Source organism: Natator depressus, chromosome 3 (assembly GCF_965152275.1).
Source record: "Natator depressus isolate rNatDep1 chromosome 3, rNatDep2.hap1, whole genome shotgun sequence".
Taxonomy (NCBI): Eukaryota; Metazoa; Chordata; order Testudines; family Cheloniidae; genus Natator; species Natator depressus.
The window spans coordinates 114,725,090-114,748,854 of NC_134236.1; the positions used below are offsets into that span (position 1 = coordinate 114,725,090).

Here is a 23,765-nt window from a genome sequence, read left to right on the forward strand (position 1 = left end):
CAGTTCTGTGATATACTTAGGAGAATACCCATTAGGGAATCCAGTTCACTGAGTCTGAGAAGTCAACAGTTTACTGTTCATATGTCCAGACAAATTGGTTCCTTTCTGGATTGTCTCAGTTAAAAATGAGTTGATGTAAAGCTTACAAGTCATGGAAAAAATGGAGGAAATAAGTCTTTAGAAAAGGCACTTAGCTTGGGGCATGATGTGTAGCACAGACACAGAACGCCATGTGTTACCACACTGGATGGCGAAGAGTATTATACCTTTATTACTGATCCAGGGCTAAAAATAAAATAAAGTTGAAATATGTTGTAGCTATGGAAAAGTTTCAGTTTTTTAGTGGGGGTGAGAAGACAGTATTTCCACTTCTTTAGATATGGGATCCATTGTTTATTTGATAAGAAAACTGATTTTTTTCCAACAAAGGAAATGTGGTAGATTTAATCTGTCCGGGACTTCAATAAAGCATTTGGCATGGTACCACATAGGAAATTAAGCTGCAGAAGATGCGGATTAGGACGAGAATTGTAAAGTGGGTAAGGAAGTGGCTAAGAGAGAGCCGACAATGGATTACGATGAAAGGAGAACTTCATGCTGGAAGGAGATTACTGTTGGAGTTCCTCGGTGATCAGTCTTGGTACTGATCTTATTTAATATTTTCATCAATAGCCTTGGCATGAAAAGTAGGAGTGTGGTAATGAAATTTGCTGGTGACGCAAGTTGGAAGGCATCATCAATACAGAGGATCATAGGAATATTACCCAGGAAGAATGGGATGACCATGAGGACTGGAATAATAGAAGTGGGATGAAATTTAATAGTAGAAAGCACACAGTCATGCACTTAGGGACTAATAACAAAAAAAAATTCTACTATAAAGTAGAAGGCTCATCAGTTGGAGATGACAGAAGAGAAGAAAGACCTGGGTGTATTTATTTGTTGATCACAGGATGAGTATGAGCCAGCAGCGTGGTATGGTACATCGGCACCAAAAAGGGCAAATGCAATTCTAGGATGTATCAGGTGACACATTTCCAGTTGAGAGAAAGAAGTATGAATGCCATTTTACAAGACACTGCTAAGAGACTTCATGTGGAATACTGTGTACAATTCTGGTCACCGATGTTCAAGAAAAGTGAATTCGGACTGGAACAGGTGCAAAGAAGAGCTATTAGGATGATCAGGGGAATGACAGGCCTGTCTAATGAGAAGAGACTGGAAGAGTTTGACTTGTTTAGTCTAGCAGAATGAAGGCTGAGGGAGAAAATTATTCCCTTCTATAAATACATCTGAATGGTAGTATATGTCAGGGTTGTCTGCACTAGCAGAGAACCGGACTCTAAGACCAAGCAGTTCCCTTCAGTCCTCTGTTTCTGATCAGTGATGCAATAACCCACAGTTTGGATGGGTGACAAAGATGAGGCAAACAAAACTGTTGTTTTTCAATAAGCAATCTCCCTGTCCACATTTAAAATCCGTGGCTGTTTGTATGAGTGTGTATTTTCCGTTAATTTCACTTAGAGTCACAAAGGTCTTATTTCAGTTCCTTTACTATTTTAAGAGGAAAGGAAGAGGAAAAACACCTCTAAACTGTTAGTCCAGGCAACTAGTGACTTAAATTGTTACCATCTGGTGGCTGTTCATGGCTTATGTAAAATAAATTGGTGGTGTCAATGCGGTTCCTAATGGATAGGTGTTCACATCACTAAACCACATGGATATGGAGGCTTAACTAGTCTCTGATGTCTAGAGCTGATCCCCTGGTCAAGGCTGAGGCACACTGATGTTGCAGTGGTGGAGAAGTTTATGCTGTTGCTGTCTGCAGTGCACCTGTTCTTAAAAAAACATTTCAGTCTCTGGAGCTTTCAATTAGGCACCATTCATAAGAACTAAATAACGACAAAGACAGAGAAATCGAGCTGTTCTGTGAAATCTGCATCCTGAATTTTATTATTCCATTGTCCTGAAAGCTAGGTAATGTCTGCTGAAATGAGATTAACATGATGAACAGAACTCTATCTCCCCCTCCTCATGAAGACCTCTCACTTCAGATATTTTCCAAAAGACTGCAACCCTTTTGGTAATTAATAGATGGCCACTAGCTCTTTTTAAGTACTTTTAGAAATTGAAGTATGAGACCATGTAATCAACCCGTTGTCAGGATTAAAAATGAAACACGACTGTGTTTAAAAAAAAAAATAGCAAGCTGGTCCTCTGCCATATCCCCTCTCTCGGTAACCTAGAAGTTGACATTGTACAGAACTAGTTCATTTTTATAGTATACCCTCCGAATTCTGAAACCTGTGCATCAGTTCAGAGATTGGTGGATCTAGTTAACTATACCTGAGGGAGTCACTTTATCAACAGTTACATATTTTTCTGCTCAGTAAAATTTTGCATTATTCTTGGGTTTTTCAATGCTGAAATTTGATGCCCGTTAGGGGCAGGTGAACCTGGCCATTTTCCCAAGGCATCAGTAACTGGAAGGAGTGAAATTTACTGAGTACTGAGCACACATTGCGTCTGCTTTATGCAATTACCTGTTACCATTTTCCTTCATCTACTAAGATTTATAGAGGCTTCACATTTTCAGCAGAGGTGTCAATCTGTCAGCAGCAATCAGCTGAGATTCCATGTGAAAATAAGAGGCTTTTAACCAAAATGCCATAGTAGGGCAGCAGAGTGCCGACTTGGACTTTCCTCCATGATACCTGATTTATAGATGGGTGGCCTTTGTGGGAAAATAGTGGGTGTCAAATATACAGGTTTCGATAAATGCAGAGAAAATTAGTTTGGAGATGCTACACTAGCAGGGCTCAGGGTATAGTCCCGCCCCAGAACACTTCTTTCTATGGAACCTGGATACTAGCAGGGAAGAGGGGAGTTACATTGAACTGGAAGGGACCTCGAGAGGTCATCTAGTCCAGTCCCCTACACTCATGGCAGGACTAAGTATTATCTGACCATCCCTGACAGGTGTTTGTCCAGCCTGTTCTTAAAAATACCCAATGATGGAGATTCCACAATCTCCCTAGGCAATTTATTCCAGTTCTTAACCACCCTAACAGGAAGTTTTTCCCAATGTCCAACCTAAATCGCCCTAGCTGCAATTTAAGCCCATTGCTTTTTGTCCTATCCTCAGAGGTTAAAAACATTGTTTTCTCCTTCCTCCTTGTAACAACCTTTTATGTACTTGAAAACTGTTATCCAATTCTCTCTTGTCAGCCTCTGGATTCCTGTGATGTCAGTGAACCTGTAACTTGACATTTGGTCCTGGTCACCAGATGATTCAGATAATTGAGGGACAATACCCCAAGGCCACCAAGCATCAGTGATATCCATGCTCCCTGAAGCCGTGTGGGATAGGACCCTCTTTCCTGCCACCTCTGATGGACTAGTTCTTCCTGAGAGAATTTATCTGCATTTTCTGATCAACTTGTCAGGAATGGAAACAGCCCGTGGAGGCTCTGCTCTTAGAAGTGAAGTTGAGGGAAGAGGATGATCATTCATGGGAGGTGTAGATGCTTTCTACCCAGAGTTGCTGTGTGGAGTCAGGGTAGTTGAATGGTGAGGGAGGATGTGGGGGTTGGGTAATGGAGTACGTTGTTCTGAAAGGGGATTTTAGTGGGTTGTGATGGAGAAATTTTGTGAAACACTTCGGAGCAAGTCACCTCATATGTGTAACCCTAGTTTTCTCATCCTCGTATTTCTCTGCCTACTGTTTGTAGCGCTCACTTGTTGCATTATGTTTGTCCTTGACTGTTAGCTCTTCAGGACAGGCGACATTTCTGTATTATCTGTAAAGCATCCAAGAATATTGTGGCTGCTGTGGATAAATAATAATATTAGGACAAGTGACTTTGAGAATTGTGTGTCCCCAAAGTAGACATGCAAATTTGGAAGCTGCATCTGAACACTTGACCCACACAATCTCAGAGTAGGTGATTATTTTTCCAGTAAAGCCTAAAAGGTTGGTATTATATCGTGATTAGGGGGAGAATTTTCCCCAGCTTCAGATGTACTTTTGTATCTTCAAAGATGAAAATGCAAGAGTTATTCAACTTAGAGAAATTGCTGCCATGTATGTGATGCACAAATATATTTTACTTATTGAGGGAGATTCGCCCAACTCACCTCTGAGTTCTATCCATACACTTTGCTTGCTTATTTATTTATTTATTTATTTATTTTTCTTGAAATAACTAAAGAGATGCCCATCCAAGCCTCCAGGTTCCCTAATATGCTCACTGACAATAACATTTAAATCTCAACTGTGTTAAAATTCAACAGGAACTCAGCCAGCCATATACCTACAAAAACTTCTTTCTGCCCTTCCATCATCTTCTAGCCTGAGCCTTCTCCAAAAGCCTGGTGAAGATGTCTTTTGCGGTGTTCCCAAAAGGTCACCAAAATCTGGACTAATTTGGACCAAAGGGGAAGCAAATTCCAGAGTCCTAAAGCCCTGCCAGTCATCCCCTCTTTTTTATAAGGGCAATCCAGCTCAAGCAACCTTACTGACTGGAACTGTGACAATATGACATTGAGAGAAAGAGGTGATCACTCAAGTAGGCTGGTCCCAGGCCATTTAGGGCTTTCTGAAATGTAACCAATATCTTAAACTCCAGATGGATGGCGAAAGCAGATGAAGAATGTGTGTCTCTTTTATTGCCAGAGATTATCAATCCTTCCTTGAGGCAGAGCAACTCCAGCACACCTCAAACGTGGGGGCCCAGCCCCCTTGCTTAAGAAGCTGTCAGAGAAAAAAATCAATGGAAAAACTGATATCAGGCAGTAGTGAGCACCTAAAATCAAGCAACATGCCAGTGAAGCAGAGCTCTTCTTTGCAGACAATAGTGTGAGATTAAAGTTGCGGGTCTTCTTTCTAAGCATTATTTTGTTCTTTGGGGAGGAATTAACATTTTAAGTGTCTTGTTCTGAGGCTTATGAGTGCAACAAGCCTCTTTTACATTAAGCTTTCCCCCAAAAAGAAATGTGAACTTCATTTTATTGTCTGAATATTACCAGGTTTGGACAAATCTTCATAAAACCTTATAAATAAACTTTTATTTTAAGCACTGACTAAAAATTGTTGCTGAGCAACTTTCATAAACTACATATTTGTTTTGAGGCACTGAAACATATGCTGAAATTATATTTTTAAAATATTTAGTTAGTACAATAGCTTTTTTTGAGAAATAATGTCATTTCTAAGTCTACATTTATTAGGGTTTTTTTAAACCATTGGTTCTGTTCCAAGAAAGATCCAACTTGCCTGCATTATGCATGTGTTTTTCCAATCTGAGGGTGGTTTTTTGGTTTTTTTTTTAAGAGGCAGGTTGAAGGTCACTTAAGAGAACTAATTCTGTCTTGGGGATAACTCTACACCATTCCCTTAGGAGGTATATATTTCCTCTATTGCTTCAAGCCAGCCATATCAGCTGTATTTCTTTTAATTAAATATTGCTTTTCTTCTTTTAATTACTCGCATTCTGCTTTCACTTTTATGCTATTTTACTTTCTTATTGGAAAAGTGAGCTATTTTTGAAGTTTTCTAGGGCCTCAATTCTGTAAATTGACCTGTGTTGATGTACAAGTCTGATGGATGTCAATGAGATTACTCCCATGCTTAAGGTTAAAAATGTGTGTAAGTGTTTGCAGTATCAAGGACCTACACGATTGCTTCTGGTCAATGAGGTCTCTTTATCTTCACAGACATTAAGATTGTGAGTAATTCAGGCTAAGAAAATTGTTGGCCAGATCCTCAGCTGGTGTAAATAACCATAGATCCTTTACATCAGTTTAGGACAGTGGTCTCCAGTGGTCTAGGAGGCACGGAGGAACGTTCAGGGGCATGCAGCAGGGCTTGGGCTAGCCCCCATGGGAGGCAGGGAGGTAGCACCACCCAGCCGCACTCTGACCCCAGCTCAGTTCCAGCCCCAGCCACAGCTCTGCTCCACCCTCTGCGCCACCTGCAGCCCAGCTCTGCCCTCATTTCCTCTCCACCCCCAGGCCAGCTCTGCCTCTAGCCTCTAGCCCCAGCTCCTCCCCCATCCCAAGTTTAGCCTCCAGCTCTGCTTGCAGCCCAAGCTCCTCTGATGAGCCAACTATGCAGTAATGGAGGAGGGTAGGGGGCATGGACAGATTCCATGGGGGGGGGGGGCAGACAGGAAAAGTTTGAGTACCACTGGTTTAGGAGCTGCCCGTGTCTTTATGTGTAATAATATAACCACGTTAACCATAACGCATGCACGCAGTGATCTTCATAAATTGAGTTTTTCTCTTGTATTGATTTTAGTTGAGAGGGTAGAGAATATACAATCCTCCCTTTTAGGATTTTATTGATAAACTATCCCAAGTTATAAGTCTACTGTGTTCCCTTGAGAAACACCATCTGCTCTCTGTACAATTTCAAAATTTCAAAGGGTTCAGAATTGTCTTAGATTGTTTAATTAGCAAAAGGACACAATTAGATAATGTGAATAACTCAGATTCCATAGTGGGAGCAACATAACTCCATAAACTGCAACAAGGAGAAATTTCGTGACTGAGTTCTTCAAAGATTTTTCATATCCTGTATTCTTTTAGTTTCTACTCTTTGTCTGAGATTCATAATTTTCTGGTTTTTTTCCTCTAATTTACAGATCTTAGCAGGTTTGTAAAGCAGACAGGTGTTGAACTGTATCTGAAAGACACTAAACATGAATTGCTTGTTGTCAAACCATCTGTTTTTAAAATCATACCATTGTGCTAATATGGTATGGCATTGTCAGGTCCTCTAAGGATTTTTAATATTGTTTATATATTGGAAATAAGAGACAGATTATGTCCAGCACTGATAGGCAGCTGTGTAATAAAAAAAGGAAGCTAAGCAAAATAGTTCCTGTTGGGAAACCTTGACAAATCTGGTTAACAGAACCTCAGAGCCTGATTGTGCAACAGTTACTCCCGTTGGGGTGAAATTCAATGCTGTGCCTAGGCCTTATGCATCACCTGAAGCTTCAGATTAGCTTTTAGGTGAGACTTAAATGGTATGCAGGCCTTCTGTCTGGCCCTTTGCACTGGGGTCAAGCTGGTAAGGGGGTAAGTCGTGAACATTTACTCACCCACATAGTCACATTAACTCCAATACATTTCTCTGTGATTTCAGAAGATTAGTTTGCCTGTAGGTGAGTTCCTGTGTCTTTTATTTGTCAAAGAGTGCCTAACTCTTGTAGCAATAAGCACTTTAGAAATGCCTAAAATGCAGGTAGATTGAGATTTTAATTTGTATTACTTAGCACATAGTATAGCACATGTGACAGCAATGCTGGGCAAAAGTGAAGTACCAGTAATATGGAGGAAAACAGAATCAGAAATGGCTCATCCTTTTTTCTGTATTGTCATTGACTGTCTTTGAGCTTCACAACCAAGTCCTGTATATACAATAGATATTTAGATCAATTCTATTGATTGAATAATATGTACTGAAGGAAGTCGGTAAATAAGCTCCTCTTTATGGAATAAGTCCTTTTTAAAAACTGACAAAAAACCTCCAACCAGTTCTTGGCAAGGAACTAGTGTATCCTCTATAGAGATCTGTATGTAAACAATAATTTAATGTGTTGATTAAATTTTCTGAGACATTATTGCAAGAATAAAATCTGTTACACAAATAACAAATTATCTGTAGTGGACTTATCCAACAAACACACATACTTAACTAGTCTGAAAAATTAAATAGCTTAAAATGTTATTTTTGCTAGCGGTCAGTGGGATTCAGTTCTAGAAGTGCCACAATTAATTGTCCAAAGTTTCTCTCTGGGACCTCTCATGAAGAAAGGAACAGAGGCCATGGAGCATGAGTTAATCCAACTCTTCTAGGGATTATAGACATCTCAGCAATACCTCGCAGTTAATGATATCAAAAGCTGCTATCACATCCATAACGATCAGCAAAAGACACTCTGGGACTCAATGGTAAAACTCCCCTTGATTTCAGTGATAGCAGAGTTAGGCTAATGCTGAGGGCTTTGAAAATCCTATCTTTTATCTTCTGTGATCACTAAGAATTAATCATTAAACTCAACCAGAGCATTTTTTGTCCAATACCAAGGCCTAAAATATGGTTGACTGGGATTGAGGAGACTGGAGATTTGCAGAAACTACCAGAGTGCTACTACCCCAACTTTCTAAATGAACTTTCACCACCCTTCCTCAAAAAGGAAAATTACATGTAGCTTAATATTAGCAACATTTCTGAGAACCCCCCTTAAAGAAGCTTCCTTCAGAATAATTGACACCCTGCTCTTGTAAGGAATCATAAATATCCTTCTACCTTTTTGTCTAGGTATGTGTATGAAACTCCAACATCATAAATACGTAAGACAGATAGTGGTGGTATTAGACCTTTTTCAGCTAAAATCATGCTTTCCTTTTGCCAGTGTTGGTTTCTAAGAAGTATAATTATTAACATAATCCCCACAATAACTTATATTTAAAGCATATTGCTTTTTCCTCCGAATCTTATTGTTTATGTAGTACTGTAACTACATGCACATAATAGTGTAGCCATCAACACAAGTGTTGCACCTATCACAGAATGTTTCAAAAGGATTATTTGCTGTAGTGCAGAGTTACAAGAAAGGTTTCAGGGGTTTGTAGAGAATTGCAAATATCTTATTGGAAATATAGTGGTCCAAGTGAGTTCCTACAAATTTGCCCCAATTTCCTTGTTGCATTTCTTAGCAGATGTTTAAAAGCTGTGTGAATTCTTGGTAGATGAGATTTCTTGGATGGAGAAAACATTCAGATATATTGAATGAAGAGTTTAAACTTGAAGTCCACGCCACCCGTGGTTACTGAAGTTCCACTGCAATTTTGGCAAGAGAAGATGTGATAAGCGTAGTCTTGCTCAGATTCCAGTTTTGGTAGTTTTATTCTGCCTACCTAAATTCCACCTGTAATTTCATTTGGATAACATTCTTATTCATGGCTACTTACCCCAACCTGTTTTTGTAGCCTTGCTGTGTAGTGTTACTTAGCAGACACATTACATTTTAGAGGTGACTGAATATCAGGGGTGGGTGAAGTGATCCCTGTCTAGTATATATGATGTGTAAACTATGAGGCACATTGGGATCTGGTGTGCATGAAAGGCACTGTAGGAGTGTGAAATTCTTATTTGCTGTTTCAGTGCATTTTTCCTGCTGAAGACTGGCTAATTACCAAAGTGATTTGTTTTCATAGGAGAATTTGCTCTTTCAAAGCCCATTATCTGCTTCTATTTTTTACTTTTAAAATACTAGTGTCAATTTAGTGCTTATTTAAGATGAAAACGCCTTGGAGACTTAAGTCTTTTATTTATCCACTGAGCAGGTACAGCATGTGTAGCAACCAGTGGTAGATTAACAAGACCCTCTGTACGTGAGGTTTCAGGCTCCTGAGTTACCTGCTGGGTTTGGGATCAGCCTATAAACTCTCAAACATTCTCCCAAAAGAGCACAGCACGGGATTAAAGTAGAAGGCAGGGGAGGGGAGGGAGCTTTGCTTCTGAATATGCAGCCATGCAGAAAGTATTTGTGCATTCAACTGGCAACAGCAGAGAATCTACTGTTTCACCATTGCTCTTCAGAACTGTGGGCAATGGTGAAACTGACAAGGCATATCAGTTTTACTCTGTGATCCACTGAGGCAAAAGATGTTTTCTGTACTGTGATTTAGATAAAATATACTTTTTTATGCAGCAGGGATTTTAATACAGTTGATATCACTTCCTTATGTTGACTTCATTCCTCAGTGTCAGAAGAGTTACAGCTCCTCCATTAATATTAAAGTGTTTGGAATTCACACTTCAGAAAACTCAAATGTTTGTCATCCATTAATGAAAGTTATATTGGGTGTCACTCTGCAAGGAATTAGAAGCACACACTCTGATCCTCAACTGGTGTAAATCAGCATCACTCCATTGACTTTAGTGGCCTCTGAGTGATTTATACGAGCAGAGAATCTGGCCCACGGTATTAACTAATTAAAGAAATGTTTGACTTTAATTTAGAATCGGTGATTTTAAGAATGTTATTTCTGTTAGGATGTGGTGTTTATATAGAGTGAATGAAGACTGTCCATGTGTTTGGGTGTACATATCTGTAGATCTACTTTACAAATTATAGGGAACTTGGGAGCTCACTTTCTCTGGGTTATAGCAAGGCCATCTCCAATACAGCCAGAAACCAAAGTCTCAGAGGAGGTGTTATGCATGTAATGTTGTAAATTTTATTAAGGCAGTTTCATATCAAGGTAAGTCCTTAAATTTGAGAAGTCACAAATGGAAAAAACCTGCTATCCCAATTAGTGCACCCCCTGCAATTGCATCCCTGCAGGATATGATCCCCAGAGAAAAGACAATATTAAACTAATCCCAGATTTTAGCCCGGGGTATGTCTGCACTGCAGTCTGAGGTGTGATTGCAGCCTGGGTAGACATACCCCTTCTAGCATGGCTTACCATAGCAGTGTTAATGTGGTAGCTAGGGCTGTACCAGCACCCCACAGATTCTAGATACATACTTGCATTGCTAGCCCGCACAGAAGCCTGTCCTGCTATGTCTACACTGTTCGTTTTAGCTGCACTAGCCCAGGTAAAGCTAGTATCAGTACATCTGCCAGCGCTGCAGTCAGACCTGAGATTGCAGTGTCGACATTCCCCAAGAAGCCAAGCCAACACAATACATATGTAATTACACAATGCTGTGTTTCGAGTAAGAGCCTCTGTTTAATGCAAACTAGCTGGGTTTCATATCCCTGTAATGTAATAAAAGACCACAAATGACTACATTGGAACTACTTTTTTTTTTTTTTATTAGGAAATGTTATGAGTCTGAATTTTCTTTTCCCGTCAGCAGTTGGTCTAGAAAAAGACAGAATATATCACTAATCCATGTTAACTGAACTCCATTCTCCAGGAGATTAACGCAAGGAGGGAAAGTGGAGTTACTTCATATAATATACATGGGTATTTAAGTTTCTGTGAGGACGTCTTAAGTGATATTGTTATTTCGTTTCCACTATTGTAATAGTAATACTAAATTCAATTTCAGAGCAAAGGTGCAGTGTAAGCACTGAGTAATACTGACTAGATCATTGTACATGCATTAAAACCGGTTGACTTTTATAGAGAAATAGAAACAACTCTAGTCAGAGAGGGGTCGTTAAATTTGGCTCTCTGGGGCTAAAATAGCAGGCGTATGTTTTCCTTTTCTGAGACCCATCAGCCCGGTGCTGCTCTCACTGTGGCCAGAGAAAATGTCATTTCCTTAGCAGATACATAAATTTATTTTAAGGAGAGACCCTCAGGGCCAGATTGAACATTGGCTTTAGTGGAACTATGCTGATTTATCCTAGCTGAGATCCTGGTCCTCAAAAGTCTATAGATCTTCTTTTTTTGTTTTTAATAAAATTTTGATGCAAATAGGCTCAACACTTGAGCACATGCTTAACTTTAGGCACATATAGGCTCTGTCTCCACTACAAGCCAAGTGTGTGATTCCCAGCTACCACAGATATACTCGTGCTAGCTCTGGTCTGAGCAAGCACACTAAAAATAACAGGGTAGCACAGCCAGCAGCATGTTCTAGCCACACTGAGCATGTACCCTCAGGGTGTGGGTGGGTTTGTACTCAGGGCAGATAGCCTGGGCTACCTTGGCTACACTGCAGTTTTTAGTGCGCTAGCTTAGAGTGAGTATGTCTGCACAAGCTGGGAATCACACCCCAAGCTTGTAGTGTAGATGTAGCCTTAGTTAGGTTGTAAGCTCCTTGGGGCAAGGGCCATTCCTTTGTTGCATGTTTGTACAGAGCCTTGGTCCATAACAGGGATTAAAATTCTCAAAAGTGTTTAAGTGATTTAGGAGCTTAAGTCCTATTTTCAAAAGCGATTGAGGAGCATAATGAGACGTAGGCAGTTAGGAACCCTACATCTCATGTGGGGCTCCTAAGTCACTTAGTGATTTTTGAAAGGTGCTACTGCAATACAGATAATAAATAATAGTAGCATAAGTAATCCAGTTGAAACTAGAAGTAGGCAGTATTTGAGACTACTCACATTATTTAAAGTTAAGTGCATGCTGAAGTGCTATCCTGGAGCAGGGCCTTAATTACCCGTAATTAGAAATAAGCAGGCTTTTGTGGCTTTATATTTCAGCCAACATATAGGGATTGGCTCTTCTGCTGTAACTGTTACTGCTTTAGTGCATTGTAGTGCTCACTACAAGCTCTATAACTTCATGGTGCTGGGAACTCTCAGGAAAAATGCACGGAGCCCAAGAGCTGGGAACTCCTAAATGATGAATTAGGAATCACCCATAATTATTTTAATCATCTCAGTTCACGCTTGGTGTTAATTAAGTATTCATAGTCATGAAGGTGTTAAGGTTAATTCCTTTGCCATGTGCCGCTTTCATTCACAAAGACCCACAGTTTAACGTGCGTAGTACCAGCAGAATTCGCGTAGTATTGCCCTTTACTTTGATCTACAAAATTCCTGGTATCATAACTTTAAATGGATAAATACTCAGAGGCACAAAGAAATCCAGTGTGTCTGCATTTTGTGAAGAAGGTTACTCTTGCATCTTCCCAGTTTACAACCTTAAACTGTGTGACAATTTTTATTTTCCCCCTTTCCTGTCTCTCATAGGCTCAGATTTAAAAAATAAATTGAAGTAGCAGATGGTTTGATATTTAAAAAAAAAATTGCAGCTGTAGTTGAGTGCATGAAGAACAATCTAGCCTTTCACTTCGTCAAACGTATATATGCACAGTGTGATTATCCGCTTACAGTTGCAGGAGTGTAACTTTATTTTATTGTCCCCACAGATGAGCACCATGCCAGGACTTCCTACAAGGCCTTGCTTCTATGACATTGACCTTGACCCAGACACAGAGCAAGTAAAAGGGTTGTTTTGAGAGAGGTGTCCAAGTTCAGGTGGGTAATGTATAACAGTGTTTAATGGGCTGTTTTCTTTCTCACTTTACAAAACCACTAATTATTTCCAAGAGTAAGAAATTGGTAGAGGTTTTGTCATTGATGCATCAAAGAATCAGTATTGAGGTTTGGGAAATATTTGTTTCATTATTGCATCATATTGTATGGATATATGGTAATAGCTGGTACTAAGTCCTCAACTGGTATAAATTGGCTTGGCCATTGGCTTTAATGGAGCTATGTCAAACTATACCAGGTGAGCATCTGGCCTTCCACAGGGCCAGTCAACAGAGCTTTTATTTTCTGAAATTATCCCTAATAAACGTGTCTAGTCTAACCTTGCATATTGCCTCTGATGGTGATTCCCTTTCACCGCCTGTTTTTGTTGTTATATAGATTTTCCCAATAGTTTTTCCAGAAAAAATTCTGCCACATCATAAACCCATTATTACTCTTTGTCCTCTTAAACAGAGACTAACTGATCCCTGTCCTCTCTATCATATGACAATATGTTTGAGAGAGACAAGGTGGGTGACATAATCTCTTTTATTGGACCAACTTCTGTTGGTGAAAGAGGGGACAAGTTTTCAGGCTTCACAGAGCTCTTCCTCGGGTATGGGAAAGGTCATTAGCATGTCACAGCTACCTGATTGCATTTCACAGACCTGAAGAAGAGCTCTGAGGAGCTCCAAAGCTTGTCTCTCACCAACAGATGTTGGACCAATAAAAGAGATTACCTCACCCACCTTGTCTGTCTCATAGCCTGGGACCAGCATGGCTACAACACAGCAAACAATATATTTATTGTATGTATTTGAAGACTTTTTTTTTCTTCCATTTGTTTTTCTGCACACTTTTCAAATCCAGGGCTCTTCATCTTTCCTGAGAAGGTGCATTTTCCAAGCCCCTCATCCTTTTTACTCTAAATTTCCTCTAGCTTGTCCATCTTTTAAAATCAAAGTGGTTACCAAAACTGAATTCAGAACTCCAGTTGAGGCTTAGAACATGCCCAAGTGGTGTAGAATATTGCCTCTCTTTACACATAATAACCCTGTATAAAATCAACTAATGTGGCTTTTTTGTTACTGTTACTCATTCAGTATATCATAGATGGTAACTCTCAGATTCTTCTCAGTGACACTACATTCTAGCTATTCTTTGTCTGCCCTATATTTAGGATAAATAGGTTTACTTCATTTTAGTATGCCCCCAGTACCCCAAAAAAGCAAAATTAACTGTTCATATGCCTATGCTGTAAGATAGTATCCTTCAATCTGGTCAGAGCAGACTCTTACATTTTCCTGTATTCTTTCTATTACAGCAAAAACTGGTTAGACTGAAAGTTAAATGATAGGTTTAGACAATTATCTTATGTACTAAGTGCCGTTGGCTATTTACTGTTGTGTAGCTCTATGCATAGCAGTTCTTGGTACATACCCTGTTATTTTGGGAGGAATTAACAACACTATAAACTAGATGGATATTTGCTTAGAAAGTGGTATGTGATCCTCTTTGAACAATCTAAAATGACAGCAGAATCCTAAGGTAAGACCTATACGCAGACACATGTGCTTTCTTCAGTGAAGTGGTTCAACCACTATGTTTGCTACTTTTAGTCTTGTTAAAGGCCATCATACCCAAAGGACAAGAAAGAGTTTTCCTTTTTGCTGAATACATCTTCAAGAACAATAGTTGGAAAACAAATAAGAAACTCTCCTCCCACTATAAGGGACTTTGCTTTGGAGTAATATACAAAGTGAAAATGTTGAACTTGGTTTTTTTTAATCAGCTTGGGTATCTTTTGGGGTTGAAGAGGAAATGCCCGTAAATTAAACTCTAATCAGGTTCTTGAGAGTTATGTGCATCCCAGCCTATAACAGTAAGGCTATGAATCTATTGGGGATGTGCTGGTAATATCAACCACATGAGGAGAGAACCCTGTGAGTTTGAGTTCTGAAGACATTTTGACGATAATATGTTGAAAAATATGGGCCTAGCTTTTCCAGCGTAGGTACCTACAGTTAGGCACCTAATAAGTGTTCTGATTTTCCGAAGTGCTGTGGATACGCAGGGCCCATTGACTCCAATGACAGTAATGGGCATTCAGCACCTCTTGGGTCAGATCCTATGGGGTTTTTGTGCATCTTCCCTTCACTCCCAAAATGCTGAGGTCTGAATAAGAAGTTCATTAGGCTTTATAGAGACCTGGAAGAAAAAGTAGTAGAGCTAAAGACAGGGAAATAAGAGAAATGGCAGAATTAAAAAAAAACAAAAACCTTCCCCCAATTTTGATTTCTCATTTTTTTTCCCACCACAAATTATATGTGCTATCGTAAACTGACTTATATATTAGCCTAGTCAAGAATCATTCTCTGAGTTCATTTTTCACCCATGAGAAAGGTCTCGGCACTGAAGCAGCCTGCCCCAAGGGCAGATGGACTGCACGGAGGTATGCGTGGGTGTGTTCGTATGATGACAGCTACACTAATTTTCTGTCTGCTTGATTGAAACTCTTTTGTTGTGGTCATAGTGTATAATGTAAATTACAGGAATATTGTATTTTGCCAGCTAAGATGTGGCAATTGTAAAGTATTCAGAGATTAGTCCAAGAACTACAGCTGTTTCATTATAAACACACATGCCTAGCTGAGAACAGTTGTGCTAATGTGCATTCTGTATCCCACTCTGCACTTTGCTTAACCTCATGAGGCTTTACAAGGATATTCAAACAGGCAAAGTTTGTGCTACTAGAACAATTCTCTGGTATGCCTTGCTAATACTGAGCTAAGCTTTGGACTCCATCAGTCTGCCTGACTTGTCAATACTGTTAATAAAGCTGGTGATAGTTGTCACAAGATTCTGCAGAATAGTACAAGTCATGGTGTGTACTGTAGTGTAGCTTGGGGTTTGTATGAATTTTTAGAGTATATGCTAACCAAAAAATTAATTGAAAAAAAAGTCAAGGTTGAAAATATTTTTCATTCAAATGCAGCCAATGCTCAAAGGACGACTTCACACTTTCTTTGCAAAAAGTACCGTGAACCATTAAAAAACACCCAAGCCTTTAAAAATCTGGCAACAAGCATTCAAGGGAGTCAGCTAATTCCCCACTACCATATAATTCTTCATCACTCATCATTGCCCCTCCCAACATCCACTGCTTAATGAAGCTGACACTCTCTCCCTAAGCAGAAATTCTGCAATGGGTGTCTACCGTCACTACAGAGATTCTTAGGGAGACCAGCCAAAGGCATTGGGCTAGATAAAGGCAATTGTGCCAGCTGGAGGAACTAGAAGAAGAGCAAGCGGTTGAGTTATTTGTGCTCTGGATCTGGAAGGATCTGAGAACCAGACCCATCCTGGGAAAGAGAAGGCTAGAGGGATCCCATGCTATGGGTGGCAAGAAGCCCTTTTCACTTTGTCTTCTGGTCCAGCTTCTGAACCTAGATAATGTAGGTGTCTCCTGTATCTACCCTCCTCTTACCAGTTACCAGACTTCCATTCTTTCATTGTCCTTGAGTTCTTGTGACAGGCAAAGCCCCAGCTGTCAGTCATGTTCTTGCATTTTACCCTTCCTTCCAGGCCTGAGGTGAAGCAGGATGCTTTGCAGCATAAAGAACTGATACTGTGACACTCCTGCAGCTTTTCTAAAGAGCTGTTAACCTAGGTCATCTTAAGCAAAGCATTATGAGGTGCATCAAACCCAGAAGGAAGCACAAAACAGGAGACTACAACTGCCTGATGACAGAGGATATAAAACCATTTGAGAGGAGTTTTAGCCTGTATTCATTCAGACATAGTCACCTGGAAAAGAGGTTCTTGAAATCTTTTTTCTCCTTTTGTCATTCTTCCCCCTCCCCTTTCTTTCCAACTTTACCTTTATTCCCCTTCCAGTCTATACCTATCCTGCATTTTAGGCAGCAGGAGTTTGGAGGTCTGTAGAAGAAACTATCTTTTTGCCACAGGGAGAGAAGAGGCAAGTACATCGTGTCACTACCTAGCAACATCATACACACACAATGTGTCTGGTGGCTTGTCTACATTACCCGCTGGATCGATGGGCAGCGTTTGATCCAGTGGGGGTCGATTTATCGCGTATAGTCTAGACGTGATAAATCGACCGCCTAGTGCTCTCCTGTCGACTCCGGTACTCCACCAGGGCAAGAGGCGCAGGCCGAGTCGACAGAAGAGTGTCAGCCGTCTACTTACCGCAGTGAAGACACCATGGTAAGTAGATCTAGGTACGTCGACTTCAGCTATGTTATTCACGTAGCTGAAGTTGCGTAACTTAGATCGATCCCCTGCCCACCCACCCCCACACCCGCAGTGTAGACCAGGCCTGGATCTTGCGGGAACTTATCCAGTTTACCTTTGCCCACGATGGGCCTTTGAATATGGGGGGGACAGAGCATTTTCCTATACTTTAAGCCCCCTTAAGAAAACAGAAGAATCTAAAATCTCCATGTATACAAATCCACATTTTTAGAATTGTCCCTTGATTTTACATCCAAATATTACTGTACTGCTAACCTTTGTTGATTGTACACTCTTCTTATATTGCTACCCTGGGGAGAGATGGAGAATTAGGGACAAGAACATGTGAGGAAGAAAGATTATTAAAGCAGGATATGTGTGTGAGAGAGAGAGAGAGAGACTAACTAAACTGTACTTAGTCTATTATGGTCTTTCTACCTTTCCAGCTTCTGCATGTACTTGTCATGTTTGTGTCTTTTAATTGCCTACATAACTCCTTGAGAATACATTGTAGAGTCATCTGCTGCCTTTGTTAGTGCATTGTATGCATTAATTACAGCCTGTGTAGCAAAATTTCCCAACACATTGTCTCACTTCCATTCCCAGTTCCCTTCTTTTGTATCTGTTACCCTCTAGAAATTTTACTCCTCAGAAGTTCAGTCATGTCCTATTCAGATTTTTAATGACTCTGGAAGAAATCGTAGCCCCACTGCATGGCAGACCTACCATTGACTTCAATGGGCCAGAGCTTCATCCTCTAAGCCCATTTTAATAACCTTTCCACATAATGATAACCACGGTGACTCTTGATTATGCCCCTTCTGAATCTTTCCTAATTCTTCACTAGAATCCCTGTAATACGACTCCACAAATGTATTTATTTGAATTTCTAAAAAGCCTACTTATCCTTTCACCATGGGCTCACATATATTTAAATAGAGAAGCAGGTGACACAAAGCAAGTCAACAGCAGTGCTCACCTCTTCAACCTGTTAGATTTAACAAATACCCCATTGTCTTTATCCCCATATACAGTACCTATCACAATGGGATCCAGTTACAAATTGGGGGTGGTAGACACTACCTCATCAAAAATTATAACACAATACTTCACTTGTGATCCTGCCAGCCCCTTTGTTACATTGCCATAACTATCTCCTGTGAGTTGTGCTTTGTTCTGCTGTTGATACACTCCAGATTTCTGTTTGCTTTCTTAATTGTTGTTAGATAGTGGGGTTGGGATTGTAATTTTCTATGCAGATCTGTCTGCTGACAACTTTCTCTCCATATAAATGGGTTGAGATTATTCTTAATTAGCCTTCACTATCAGTGAATCATTTGTGTTTTCCTCCTGGAAAGGTGATTAATGTTTATATTGTTTTAGTTTCTTGATCAGTTCTTGTTTTAAAATGCATCTTGTTGGAGTTTTTTTTAAATCACTTTAACAATAACTTTCCTAAATTCTATTCACCAAGTTTTAAGTCAATGGAACTCTCTATTGCAAAATGTTAACTCTTCAAAAGCCCATAATAGTGCTAGCGTGTGTGTGTTTGTGTGTGTTTTGTGTTTTCCTTCCACTGGATATACAGAAAGGGTGGTATTAACTGGAAATATGTTATTTGTAGCACATGGTATAGTTAAATGTTTGATCTAATTATGCTCAGGGCAAAAACTTCTACCATTGAAACGTTACAGAGCCTCTTGTCATACCTTAGCTTTTGTTTCTTTATTCCTGTTTCTTCAGCCAATGAAAATTATTTCTGCAATACTTTTCTTCTTTTCCAGAATTCTGAAAATACAAACTGCTACTTCACTATTTCCTGCAATAGGAGACGAGTGAATTTGAAATATGCCTGTTATGTGTCTCTGGAGGGATATCAAGATAGACCAAAGAGAGAAAATCTACACTTCCTTCTACCCATTTTTATGACACACACAAAAAAAGTTTGTTACAAACTAATTTATTCTTGGTTTAGTGCAGAGAAATCTTTTGCCATGCTTACTATTGCTTGCATTTCTGAATGTTTGTTTTATCAATAATATGGTGTGAACAGAAAGGTGAAATTTTCCACTCCAGGATTTTGTATTCTTTATTTGAGCTGCTAACAAAAGTATTTCCCTCATCAATGGCCATCTAAAAAATTAACATAAACAGGATTACACTGCCTGATAAAGCCTGTTGCTCTTGAAAAATACAGTTCAGCTGCTGGCATTCAGGAGCTGAAACCACACACAAATTAGCTGCACATTTCTGAGTTATCAGCAAGTGTTGCTATGGGCACTGCTGGGGAAGAGCCAAATTTCAAATGAGGGGACTGTTGAAGAATAACAAGCAAGAGTTTTTTAATACAGAATTTGTGTTTCCTCTGAGGGCAATCGGCTCGGAAAAACTTAAAACATAGTATGTCCAATAGTCATAGGTACTTTCATCTGTCAAAGGCGCTTGTTACCAGTTTTACAGTGTTTTTGGTCTATTTTGTTCAGTATCTTGACCATAAATCCCAAATGTCAACAAGCTTTGTTTCTTTTTAAAATCAGCTGTCTAAGGAGACAGAAGGAATGTCTGTCTTGTCAGTTTTTTGAAAAATATCAACCTCTAACCTTGTTTCCCAGTGGAGTGGGTTATTGTCATTATTCTGGAGGGTTTTCCTTACAGTGCAAAATTGAGGGTCTGGTGTTGCTTTACAGTCAGCAGGTGGTACTGCCAGTGAAAACTAACCATTCTTTATTTGGGGGTTGTGGTATGCTGTTCCCATGCTCCAGCCACCCTCTGTAGGGACAGTTGGGTGCTGTAGCATGTCAAAAATCCAAATTGAGCAGTTCTTTTGACTTTCTTTGAGTGCCCATTGAATGAATCACTGCTACAGTAGGGCAAACTTTCACACAGTACATATTTAACAGGTTACTTTTGAGTATTTCTTTTCTCGTTTTTGCTGTTTATTTTCCAAATATGTGCCTGAAAGAAAGGTCTTCCTCCTAATGCACATGCTCCTTTGACCTGATTCATTCAGTGAACTCCTTTGCACAATATTTTGGACATTGAAAACACATTATTACAACACCGCCTAGTAAAGTGGAGAACAGCCCAAAATGTCATGCTACTCAGATAATACATTGTACACCATCAACCAAGTCCACATAATTATCAACCTAGATGTAAGGGCCAGCTGCTAAAAATGTCTGGTATCTTATGCAGAAATAATGCTCATATTTAATACTTTAATATGGCCTCATTTAGGTTTCCAGTAGCAAAATGTTGACTCCATCCAGTTATTTCTGGGCACAAACAAAAGTCCTGAACCTCCAAAAGTCACATTAGTAAGCTCCAGCTGCTCTCTGTCACCCAAGAATGCATTGCACTAGGACTCCATTTCTGCCATGGAGGATCTGGCTGATAGGAACCCTAATAAACCAATTTTTTTTAATGATTTGGTTCATTTTCTCAGCACTTCTCTATTTTGATTATTATATGCAATTTATAATTTAAAAAAGAGATGACGCCAGTTTTCTAAGCTCGTTTTCAAGAACTACAAGCTGGTACGGCTTGGTTTTCAAAAAGAAAGGCACACAATGAAAAAAAACAAGCTGTCTATGTGATAAGGTGGTTACAATGATGGGGTTGGTTGCTAAACTAGGGTGTTGCACTTTTTGGGGTCCTTGAGTAATTTCAGGCATACGGTTGGTTATGGCTTTCTCCTACTAGGCTGTTTTTTCTATATAGTGTGTATCCTGTATGTGGTGAACAGGATACATATGTGTAGTCAGAAAAACAGAGCATTTTTGAAACCATGGCGCTTTCATATGACACAGAATTTTGGGCCTCTCAAGATCATGTTTTCCATTTTTAACCATCATACTTAACATATAAAACTGTGTGTGCCTCGTAGCTGAATTGGATATTCATTTAAACAAGTATTCAGCAGATTGCTGAGTAGAATCTCACGCAGTATGCTTTTAGACCACCACAGTAACTGACTCTTCTTTCTTTGGACTTTTTTCTGACAGCAATCCAGAATAAAATAGAGGATTCTGAAAATACACAGAATATTGTATTTTCAAGCTTTTGAAGTGCTCCTTCTCAGGAAATGCTCATGGACTGGTTCCTTCAATAAAAGAGCAACAAAACAATGGGGTCTGGAGAGACAATATATCATTGTCCTTTTAAGTGAAAACAGTGAAATAATGACCTGAAATAGTTTATTTCCCAAGTGACATCCTCCAGTGGTGCTCCACCCAGCTTACACATGTCTATATATGTTATAGGCTTGAACAATGTCTCTTTGGTCCTGTTTACATCGCCACTCCCACCATGTTTGGGGAGTCCATTACATCACATGGTTCTCTAACCAGTTTTTTTTAAAGAGTTTAGTCTTGCAAGGATTGAACCTTGTTTTAACTATGTACCCTAACTGTGCCAGAGCCTTAGACTCTAGTGAGACAGCAGCACGGACTGGGGGCACAGTTGAAATAATGCTCCTTCCAGAAACATATTTTAACTATGAGGACTACTGTGTTGTAACTCGGACATCTAGCATGGAGTTACAGTAAAGATGGGACTCTAATGGTTCCAAAGCATTTGACATGTTCTGTTAACAAGGTTCACTTCACAAATTTAGCTTATGCCAGGCTAGACTCTGGGCCTTCTGTGATTATACCATACCAGCTACAATGATGTATAAACAAGCCTGTTACTAGCAAGATTTGAGCCCAGTTTTCCAGACAATTGTGGGCAGAGATTTTTGGTCTAAGAGATTTTGTTAAACTGTGCCCTAGGCTCAATCTACGCTATGTTTATACCTATATTGTAGTCTAATGCCACAACTCATTTGTATTTGTCATGTAGATAGGCTCGAACACCACCTGGGAGAAAAATATAAATCTACACTTGGGGGGTTTCCTCGAGTGGTTGTCAGAAAAAGTGTCTGTTCCACACTGCCTAAAGAAACTTCTAGCAACAGCCATGTTCTACCACAGGGCTTCTACCACAGCTAACTCAGTTCTGACCTCAGTGCAGTGCGGATTCTAAGCACTCCTGGTTTTGAAGCATCCACTGCTGTTGACCAGTGAATGCTGCATGAGGAATATGAGGCTCTCAGAGTGATAGGATTTAACAAACCACTCCAAACTTCCATTTTATATACACATGGGTCCCCATAGCATATGTTCCAGGTAAATATTTTTAATTTAGACTATACTGTCTTTCCTCCCTGAACAATATTTCCGGTACTATTTATCTTACTGCAGCACAAGAGTCAGTGAAGATAGTCACGAGTTAATGAGGTGCGTGTGATTTCTTGACAGTCATCTGGGTAGAGGATTTTTTTTTAATGCTACAATGTTCTGATGTATTCATCACCAAGAAATCTTTGAGCCATTTCAATCATCCTTCATTATTTCCCAGGTTTGCTTTTCCCTACTCAAATATCTGCAGAAATCTTTTGAACTAACCAATTTCAGCTTCTTCACCTATTTATCCTTTCAAGTTTTAGGGTGAGATGTTCTAAAGCACTCAGCACTGCCATCGTTCTGGTCCCATTGACATCAATGGCAGTTTTACCGTTGAGTGGGAGCAGATTTAAGCCATCACTGAGCTCTTCTGAAAATCCTGCCCTCAGTGTGTTATTTTTTCCTTTCATTTGCTTTATTTAGAATGCCTTCTAGGTTATTTATTCTTTAAAGTGGAAAAAAGTATTATGAGTATCATTATTTATATAGTGCTGTAGGTGTTACTGGTGCTTTGTGGACTTATAGGAAGATAAGGTCCCTTGCCTGAGGACTTTTCATACCACATGAGGATAGCACAGACGCTAACAGATCGTGGTTGGGGAGGAAATGTAAGAGAAAGGATTGAAGTTACAGAAGAGAAGGCAGTGAATATTGCTCATTTTAGAGAATCTAATTGTTACGAAATATTAAAAGTGACCTGTATACTATGCCTGCAAATTGCAAAGTATTGTGGAATGTCAGAAACCTTTTAAAACCCACTTCATGCTGAGATATGAGTGGTCATGAACATATTGCTATAAAAGGTTTGGAATCCTTTCACATTGCGTAGTATATAGCAATATTTGTGAAGGCTGCAGCTCTTTATAAAAACTGCAGCAGTCTCAAGAGATAAATCCTGAAAAATATCCTGGGTGAAGAGAGGAAATCAAGCAATGATATACTTTTATGGAGCCTTTTTTGGAAGATTTCGAAGGAGTTTGCAAAAGTGGGTAGCCAGTAGTATTCCTAGAAAGAAAAGGAGTACTAGTGGCACCTTAGAGACTAAGCAATTTATTTGAGCATAAGCTTTCGTGAGCTACAGCTCACTTCATCAGATGCAGTGAGCTGTAGCTCCCGAAAGCTTATGCTCAAATAAATTGGTTAGTCTCTAAGGTGCCACAAGTACTCCTTTTCTTTTTGCGAATACAGACTAACACGGCTGCTACTCTGAAACCTAGTATTCCTAGGTTACTGGTTTGCAATATGCAGCACAGAGAAGCAACGTTATGTGCTTGATCACAGTGAGTCAGTTGCAGAGCTAGGAATAGAATCCGGGTGACCTGACTCC

At 39.7% G+C, this 23,765-nt stretch overlaps 1 protein-coding gene across 1 annotated transcript in view; it reads left to right on the plus strand.

The window, feature by feature from the left end:
- Window positions 1–23,480, plus strand: part of MTHFD1L (methylenetetrahydrofolate dehydrogenase (NADP+ dependent) 1 like) — a 246,725-nt gene extending 223,245 nt beyond the window's left edge. The window contains exons 27-28 of the mRNA XM_074948613.1: window positions 12,851–12,959; window positions 18,998–23,480. Of these exons, the coding sequence (XP_074804714.1) occupies window positions 12,851–12,940 (90 nt within the window). The 3' untranslated portion in view covers window positions 12,941–12,959; window positions 18,998–23,480. The remainder of the gene's footprint in view (window positions 1–12,850; window positions 12,960–18,997) is intronic.
- The last annotated feature ends 285 nt before the right edge of the window (window positions 23,481–23,765 follow it).